The sequence below is a fragment of the Melospiza melodia genome, chromosome 3 (assembly GCF_035770615.1).
Source record: "Melospiza melodia melodia isolate bMelMel2 chromosome 3, bMelMel2.pri, whole genome shotgun sequence".
Lineage (NCBI taxonomy): Eukaryota > Metazoa > Chordata > Aves > Passeriformes > Passerellidae > Melospiza > Melospiza melodia.
The window spans coordinates 130008339-130017788 of record NC_086196.1 but is presented as its reverse complement, the minus strand read 5'-3'; the positions used below and the strand labels follow the sequence as shown (position 1 = coordinate 130017788).

Sequence of the window (9450 nt, the reverse complement as noted above, 5' to 3'; positions counted from 1 at the left end):
ACTCCAGTGCACTGTGAGCTTTGTTGGATAGAAGGGAGGTGAGTAGAAAAGTGAGGCAGGTACATACTAAGCAGGTTTGCCATATGTTTAATTGCTGTCAAGCTTTTTTGAGCCCTTTCAGCAGGCCTTATTTAGCTTTAAAAAGAAAATAATCCAGACTTTAACTACTACATGAATTATACTGTATTTACAGGAGACCTGTAAACAGGCAGATTTCAAGCAGTGAGGGTTGTATTACCAAGCAAGGTCAGTTCATAAAGCAGGCTGGCACTAGAGGGAAGTCAAGCCAGGACTGGTTGCACTCCAAATTTCCTGCAGCCCGGAGGATGCTCCTGCCCTTGGCGCTGTGCAGGCCGTGCCTCCTGCCTGTGGATGCCAGCATCTGCACAGCCCGGCAGGAACACGGCTGGGATCATCCGCATGGCAGGCACGGAGCGCCTGCTTCACAGTTTACCTTTGCCTTGCTCTGCACTGCTGCCTTCCAGACACCTCTGGTTTTCACTGGGCGTTCTTGTTGGACCTACAGCTCAATAAAGTGTCAGAAAATGAATCTTTAAAAAAACTCGCTTAATTCTTTTCCATTTGTGTGTATCAGCCCTGAACTGCCAGGGCCACTCACCTCAGTTCGGGTCCCTGTGCAGCTGTACCTGCGAGGGACCAGGGAAAGCAGAAACCCTTCTCCTTCCTGGGCCACAGCCTGGACTTCATCTGCAAACCGTGACACGGCAGCCTCTCACAGAGGCAGCGGCATGCTAGCCTGGCTGGTTCCCGTGAGGGGGCTGCCCCAGGCCAGCTCGGATGGGTCCCGTGAGGGGGCTGCCCCAGGCCAGCTCGGATGGCTCCCGTGAGGGGGCTGCCCCAGGCCAGCTCGGATGGCTCCCGTGAGGGGGCTGCCCCAGGCCAGCTCGGATGGGTCCCGTGAAGGGGGCAGCCCCAGGCCAGCTCGGATGGGTTCCATGAGGGGGCTGCTCCAGGCCCAGACACGCTGGGGCCCAGGGGTTCTGCTCCCGGCTGCTGGGATCGCTTCCCTCTGAGCCTGCCCCGAAGCGAGGACCCTTGTACTTTGAGCCGTGCCCTGAAAGCCCGGTGTGTTTCTTGGTAATGGATGGGGCGGAAAGCTATGGGCTCGTCGCTGTGTCATCCGAACGAGCCTCTGCTTGCGGGTCTTTTCGTGTTCCAAGACAAGGCAATGACGGGGTACACATTTAAGCAGAGTTGCTCCAGACAAGTGCCACGGTAGGGGCGGCCATTGGCGCCGGCCCCAGCACCGGGCGGAACCTTCCCGGCGCCCGCCCGGCGAGGCAGCCGGCACCGCCGGCCGCGGACCGGGGCGGGGCGAGAGCGGCGGCGGCGGCGGCGGCCATGGCCGTGTGGGGCGGCGGGGCGGCCCGAGCGCTCACCCGCGCCCTGCGGCGCCGGCGGGCGGCGGCCGCGCTGCCGGGGGCTGCGGGCGGTGAGCGGGCGCTGGGCGGGCGCGGCAGAGCGGGAGGGATGGATGGAGGGAGGCCCCGGCGCGGCCGGGGGCAGGGGCGGTGAAACGGGGCTTCGCTTCGCTGGCTCCCTCACAGCCGGGCCCCGCAAGCCTCCGGCCGGCTGCGGCCCCGAGCGTGTCTGGCAGCTGCCGGCCGCGTCCCACGGCACTCCCAGCCCGGCGCCGGCCGGCCGGGAAGGTGTTGTTCCCCTGCCGCCTCCTTTGCAGTCCGGAGGTGTCTAGATCGTTCCATCGCTCACTGCGGCCTAAAATCGTTTTCAGGGGTGGTTTACTCTGGGTACAGCGAGGCATCGCTGTGATTCGGGGCTGTTGGTGACCGGGCAGCAGCTGGGTGTGAGCGAGTGTTCGCCGAGCCAGCGTGGGCTGAGCAGGAGCGGACAGCAATTGCAGCATATTGTTCCTGGCCTGTCTGTGCTCCGTCCGTGGGGGTTTTGTGCATAGGTTTCCTTACCGGTTCGTACAATGCAAAATGACTGTGCAGCTGTGTACGTCTCTTTCCAACACATAATAAACCCAGCACTGCTGAGTGTGTGTGTGTGCACAGCTCACGGTCAGGGTAAACATTTTGGGGAAATTTACACTAACTGAAACATTTCAGTTGCAAAAAAGCTCTTTCCATTCAGTCTCCTAATGTGGAAATTATGTACAAATTATTGTACATCATTTGAGGAGTATGGGGGTGGTGAACTAGCATACATTCTTTTATTTAATCCCCAATTCCCTAAGTACAATAGTGAGCAAATGTGCAAAGATTTGCATGGTTAGTGTTCTGCTAGAGCAGCACTCTTACAGCTAGGTGTTTTGTCTCTGACTTCTTGTAAAGCTGATGCTTTCCATTTGGATGTCTTTTATTTATGCAGATGACCATGCTGATCTGTCTTTTCAGACAGGTCTGAGAGATATCCTTCAGGACTCCAACAGGAAAAGACAACTGAAATTTGGTAGTAGCTTGCCTGTCTCTCTGACTGAAATGAAAAGCAACATGTAAGTATTGTAGCTAAAATAACCCTGTGTGATGAGGGCTACTCTTTTCTGTAACAATTTAATTTGACTTCGTGACTTCGTGCCAGTGTCACGTGGAGTCGTTTTTATATCTCACACATTTGAATGTTTGATGTGGCCTCTTCTTGTTTTACTACTTGCCAACTTAAAAATGACAAGCATGCAGCCGTCTGTTTGGGAAGATATGTTACCCATACATGTATAATATCTGTATGCTGGTAAACAAGTGGAACTCAAATCTCTAAAGAAACATGAGTTTTACCTTTTTGCATTTTCTGATGCAGTATTTGTTTTTCCCACATTTCAGCTGACAGGAAATATTAGTATTGGTTTAATGACATTCAGCTTTCATTATTTAGTTTCACTGTGAAGAGACCTTTCAGCACTTCACACTCATCAGTGGATTCAAAGGAAATGAAAAAATTCCAGCTCCTTGCACATAAGTGGTGGGATGAAGAAGGAGAATATGCAGCCCTTCATTCTATGAATGATATTAGAGTGCCATTTATTAGGTATGGTTTTGAAGACAGATTTTTTTTTTTATATGTACTATTTCTGTATGACCTCAGAAAATACTGTAAAAAAAGCCAATTACCAGTGCTTAAGATAGCCACAGCATCTATTGAAGCACCTTGTGGGTTCAACCTTAATCACATCCCTTTTCTTTCAGAGATACTCTGTTGAGCATGAGTGGTAATTATCATCTGGGAAATCCACTTTCAGGAATGAAGATTCTTGATGTGGGCTGTGGAGGAGGACTGCTGAGTGAGGTAAGAAACAGTGAGCTCTGTGTTTTCTTCTGAAAAGGTGGGCAAGGTATTTGAATGTTGTACTAATTACACTGCTTAATTTCTAGTCCTCCGAGGAGGACTTTTTCTCTTCTATGATGTGTTAGTTACTGAGTAGAGTGCAGTGCACTCATACAAAAAAAAGCCCATAGAGTATTTGGTTAGCATAGTGGTGGTAGTTTACAGAGAATGAGGGAGTTGGTAGTGAGAAATTTGAAAATTCTGAGATTCTAAATCAGGAAAATAAGATTTCAAGCACTGTAAAGTAAAGGAGAGGGGAAGAATGATGAAAAAGTCCTTGAATATTTCTTCTTTTGTTTTTCTTTTTTACCTTATAAGTCTAGGCAGGCAGGAATACTTGGAATCATGACATCCTCATTACCAAAGAAACAATTTTTATCATAAACTTGTTCTTACACATTCATTTATTTGAACTGCTTATCTTCAGTGTTTTACATGGGGGTGGGGATTCTCACCTTTGATTTGGTCTCATGGGAAATGCATGGAATAACATCAAGCACCCAAATCATACCTCTCCTGTGTCAGTAGAGATTGCTGTGGTAAAGGGGCTGATGTTACAGTGGCTTCCAGAGAAGTCTGCAGAGACTTGGGGCTGAGAAGTTGCTGTTTGTGGTGGAACACTGTCCCCACAGGCTCTGAACAGTGCTGTGCCCCATCAATGAACTAGGGATGGTTTGTGAATTTAGGGTTACACATCTGGCTGCCTTACTCTGGGAACTTCATCAGCATCTGAAGTGAGGTGTTACAAAGGGACCTGAATTTCTCCCGTGTTTTCTTTCTTTGTTTTTTTTCTCCTCTTTTGAGCCAAATCTTGTAGTCTTGTGAGAGGGGTCCCTCCAGCAATGCTGACAAAACTGGTGTGCTGCATCACCTTCTCAGGCTGAGCAACTGGTGAATTTCAGGTTGGAATATCATACATGTGGTCATGTTCTACAGCCTGTGTCAGTTTCAGAAGAGGTGATGACTGAGGTGCTAACCTTGGAGTAAGAAGACACTGGAGAAACCTGAGTGACAGCCAAGGCTGATGCTATCCTAGTAAATATCAGTGTTTAGTTCTCAGCAGTGAGAAAGTCCCAGAGATAATCACATATTAAGTGACCATTAAAAAGATATGAGGATTTACCATTACAGGTGGATGTTGAAGAAAGTAATGACAGTAATTAAATAGGGCATTGTTTTCTCCCCTTTAATTACTGTGTTGATTTTCCCTCTTTGTTTTTCCTGTATCAGAGAGTAGTAGTGGAAGAAATCTTTATTTGCTGTAACAAAATTAATTGAGAACAAATTATGCTAAAAGACAGTTTAGATGTGTGTATAGTCCACTATATAATTTTGTAATAAAATTAACACTACCTTTCCCAAATCTAAAGGTGTTTTTGCTTTAATAAACATTTAAAATAAAACTGCTGGATCAGAGCTCATAATTTACTGTTGTTTGTCTTGTGTTGATGCATTCTGCATCTTGTATGTACATTGCAAAGTTTCAGAAACCTTTAAGTAAATTGTTTTCATGCAGAGAATAAATTACACTCTTTTTTATTAGCCTTTAGGTAGACTGGGAGCTTCAGTTACTGGAATTGATCCTGTGGAGGACAACATTAGAACAGCAGATCAGCACAAGTCATTTGATCCAGTCCTGGCCGAGAGAATAGAGTACAAGTCCAGTTCACTGGAGGAGATTGTGGAAGAGTCTATGGAAACCTTTGATGTAATTGTAGCTTCTGAAGTAGTGGAGCATGTGGCTGACCTTGAAATGTTTATCAAGTGTTGCTCTCAGGTGTTAAAGGTAAGAGAGCTTTTGCTTTCATTATTGGGAATATTTATTTTCTTTTATTGTTGTGGCTTTTTAAAAAGAGTGTGAAAACACATCTGCACGCATTTCTCCACTAAGTCAGAAGAATGTTCTACAAGTGCCTTTCATTCTTCTCCATGATGCAAATACATCTTCCCAAATTCAGTAACCACAGTTAGGGGAAATTTATTTCTCCAATTTAGCCTCAGAAGAGTGTTAAGGCATTACCTAGCATTGCAGGTTTGCATTGCATCAGGACCCTAAGGAATCTGGGTGCATCTGATTTCACACAGGTGAGAGAAAATGTGGCGGTGCTGCTGTTGATGGACAGCTGTGGCTCAGACTGCATGGGAGCTCTGTAATGATGTTTCTGACACAAGATTTTATTCCAGCACTAGCATCACATCCCATGAGAGAGATCCTGGATTGCTTTTAAAGGTTCCTAGTTAGGCTTTGGAGATAGTCAGGTTGTTGTTCATCTTGATACTAGGTCATTTGCAAAAGGAGGATGGTAAGCTCAGCACACAAGTGGGAGCTTTTCTTTGATCTCTTTGTCTTTCTGGTCATCAGAAGAAATACTAATTATTTCCGTTGAATGCACTACTAACTTTCAGCCTGCTATGCTAGGGACAAAGAAATTATTCCTTATTTCTAACAAACAGTCCTTTAAGGACTTAGAATTTGTTTCTGGCTTTGTTTCTTTACCCATATAATTATTAAAACAAGCATGGCATGGCATTCAGCAGTCTCAGAAATTAAGGAAGTATTTCACATTTTACTTTGGTTTCAATTAAAAAAGCGGTTTGTGGGGGTTTTTTTGGTTTTTTGCTTAGTTGGATTTTTTTTAAAAACAATAGATGTTGTTTATGCTTTAATACCTTTTATTTATCCATTTCCTGAGCAGAAAATATTATAAGTGACTTTTCTAGGTGTTCTTTGGGCTAGGGAATAGTTTTTAGGCCACCCAAGACCTGATTATGTTGATTCTTTGAAGATTCCTGAGACATACTGTTAGGAAAAGTTATATTCTTTCTTGTATTAAAATGTTATAAATATCTATCCTGGGATGAAATTACTTCTTAGTCTTGCATTGTGTAGACTTTGACATAGACAAATTATTTGTCTTAATGTGATTAAATTTGCCGTTTAAAAAAACACAAAAAATTCTTCTAATTGAATATTTTAATATTTTAATTAGCCTGAAGGTTCTTTATTCATTACGACAATCAATAAAACACAATTGTCCTATGTCCTGGGAATTGTGGTTGCAGAAAAAATACTGGGGATTGTACCAGAAGGAACACATGAATGGGATAAATTTGTTCCCCCTGAAGAGCTGGAGCGTCTCCTGGAATCAAGTAAGTTTCAGGCCAGATGGTGGGAATGGAGAGAGAATTCCAAAAGGTCCCTGTAGAAATGGCAAAGGGATAAGTTAGGTGGGGTGGGTGCTGGCAACAATACACAGCTTTTCCTGCTTCAGTTAACAGTCATATATTAAGAGTGTGGTTCCTGGTTTAAAGACACTGCTGCTTACTGGATTTTGCATAAAATAAATTAAATTGAATTCTAAGAATGCAGTGATTACTTGAACAAAATCACTGTTCTCTGCCCTCTGTTTAATAGCCTAAATAAAAAACTCCAATGTTTTCCATTGTGTTCTGGTGACAGAATGTGTGCTCTGAAGTGGTTCATAAGCCCTAAGTCAGGTTTGAGGAATTAACTGTGTTGGCACTCTGGGGCTGCACTGCTGCCACCGCATTGTTTGTTGCCTTTCCTTTGGGAGGAGGCATTTTTATTTTTGGTTTGCTGCTCTGTGTTCTCTATTCATACTATGTTACTAAAAGATTTCTTCCAAAATGTGAAGATGAAACCTACCACAAATTCATAAGTCAGTTCTTGAGAAACTCTGTGATACTGATTTTAATTATTTCTAATTAAGTTAGCCTGGTCTGATTGCTTTTAAAATAGACAAAGCACTGAGCTGGGAAGACTTCTGCCCTCCTTCACCACAGATGTTTTAAAACCCTCTCACCAAATGTTTCACTTTGCTCTAGTTCACTGCAAAGAAGCTGAAGTATGAGTGGAGCTATTCTCTTGGCAAGGCCTTTTCCTGGCACTTTGCAGTGATGCCATAAGAAATATGACTAATACTAGTTCACATACTGGTGATTTTTTCAGTTCTTCTTTGAAAGGAGAAGCAGGTGCAGTGGAGTGATTTGTTTTGATAGGGTGTTTGTTTTCTGCCTTCCATCCTGTATCCTGGTGGGACACAGCAGATCCATGCAGTGAACTGAGTGCTGCTCAGCTGGGAGTGATAAATAACTCTTTCTTTGCACCGAGCCCTTGATGTCATTCATCTGCCTTTTTCTTACATTTTTCCATTCCTAAAGAGAATCTTAAGAATCCTTGCAAAGATGTGCTCAGATTTTTATTTTGGGGTGTGTGATGTCAACCTGAAGCATGTCTCCACCTCCAGAAAACGTTACCAGTCAGCCAGATGGGGAGGTGTGAGGCTGGGGTTTCAGCAGAGCCCTGTAGCTGCTGCTGGGGCAGGGCCTGGCACAGAGGCACTGCCAGGAGCAGGACCTGCTGTCAGCAGCGATGCCAGTGGCACTGCATGTGGGGGTGTCTGACAAAGGCCAGTGTCCCCCCCAGCCCAGAGGAAGAAGCATGTTTCAGACTTGCTGTTCTAAAGAGCTTTGATCTTGCAGTGACCTACAATATTTAAGAACATCCGTTGCTTTATGTGGTTTCTTTCTTTCCCAGCTGGCTTTTCCGTGAGGAGCGTGCAGGGGATGCTGTACAATCCGCTCTCGGGCTCCTGGAGCTGGGTGCAGAGCACGAGCCTCAACTACGCGCTGCACGCCGTCAGGGCCGGGGCTGCCCCACAGCCACACACCACAGACACCCTGCCTCAGACAGATGTTCAGCAGAGCTCAGGCACAGCTGGCACAGCTGGCACTGTCCCAGACAGCGCTGTCTGACTGTGTGCTGATGGACTGTCACCAGAACAGAAAGTGAGCTTTTACTCAGATGGACACAATAAAACCTTTGCCAACAACAAGTGTCCTGTTTGCATCAATAATACACGTGTTATTTTATAATACTCAGGGCGGTCTCAGAAAAATTAAGTGCCCACTATCTCAGGAATGTTTTAAGATTGAAATGAGCAAAGCTTTTAAAGAATAAGTATTTTCATGAGAAACTAGTTTCAAATTGTTGGACAGGGAAATGCAAATTATTCTGTTGGTAGCTTTGGAGGGAGCTTTATTATGTGATGGTGTTTTCAGTCCTGCTGGGACTCAGTTCTCCACAGAATAATGGCATAGATGTAGAGTGAGTTAAAAACCACAATGCTGTACAATAAATAAAATGCCTTAAGTACTTAAGATCCTTAACTCTGTAAAAATATATGAAACACTCAAGATCTACAAAGACTTTTTACTGTAATACACCTTTCTCCCTGAGCAGGGGAAACAAAATAGCAAACCTTTACTGTTGAGTCCTGCTGTTTCTGCTCTTTCTGTAACTGTGAAATGGAAGAAGAGTCTCTGAGACCAGAGCTCCTCAGCTGTGAAAGCCCCTTCACCATAAAGATACAAGTATCTGTGCCTATTTTTCAACTTCTCCCTCTGCCCAAATAAAGAGAACCTGCAGGGAAAATTTTACTAAGCAACCAGAGCTCCATGCTAGAATGATGACACATTAGCAGTCTGTCCTATAACAGGTGCCATACCTGTCCTTAATGTTTTAGAGCCCAGGTAAGGAAAAGTAATTTACAATGAAACAGAACTTTATTTAGAAAGTTTCATGTGTTGTCTATGATTGCTCCTTCCTTCCTTCCTTCCTTCCTTCCTTCCTTCCTTCCTTCCTTCCTTCCTTCCTTCCTTCCTTCCTTCCTTCCTTCCTTCCTTCCTTCCTTCCTTCCTTCCTTCCTTCCTTCCTTCCTTCCTTCCTTCCTTCCTTCCTTCCTTCCTTCCTTCCTTCCTTCCTTCCTTCCTTCCTTCCTTCCTTCCTTCCTCTTTTCCTTTCAGTTTGTTCACTGCTGGAAAGGTGTCTTGCTTTTGTTTGTAGGGATGAAAATGAAACTTTTTCCCCCTCTTTTTTTTCTCCCTGTTTTAGTTGCTTGTGCATTTTTCCTGCTGTAGAGGTGTGATGGGCTACATTAATTTTTTACACATTTGCATTCTTCCTGCTTTGCTGTATCTGCATGTTGCCTTCAGATCCAAGTTTCCTGATGGATTTGATGGTGCCCAGAAGAATATAGTTAATTTATAATGAAAATAACAGTTATTCATAGCTAATAAAGATTAAGAAGAAGTGTCTCTTGTGATTGCTTCCATGACAATAAGTTC

The 9450-nt window shown here is 44.6% G+C and overlaps 1 protein-coding gene across 2 annotated transcripts; it reads left to right on the top strand.

The window, feature by feature from the left end:
• Window positions 1–1362: 1362 nt before the first annotated feature.
• On the top strand, window positions 1363–8159 carry COQ3 (coenzyme Q3, methyltransferase). Of its 2 annotated transcripts, none has more exons than XM_063153054.1 (7): window positions 1363–1453; window positions 2353–2476; window positions 2854–3006; window positions 3165–3264; window positions 4847–5089; window positions 6294–6453; window positions 7862–8159. In XM_063153054.1, exons 1-7 carry the CDS (start codon window positions 1363–1365, stop codon window positions 8077–8079), a joined length of 1089 nt encoding a protein of 362 aa, XP_063009124.1. In that variant the 3' UTR covers window positions 8080–8159. The 2 variants fall into 2 exon arrangements, with proteins under 2 accessions (XP_063009124.1, XP_063009125.1); XM_063153055.1 differs by having other exon boundaries at window positions 1439–1453; window positions 2379–2476.
• Window positions 8160–9450: the final 1291 nt, after the last annotated feature.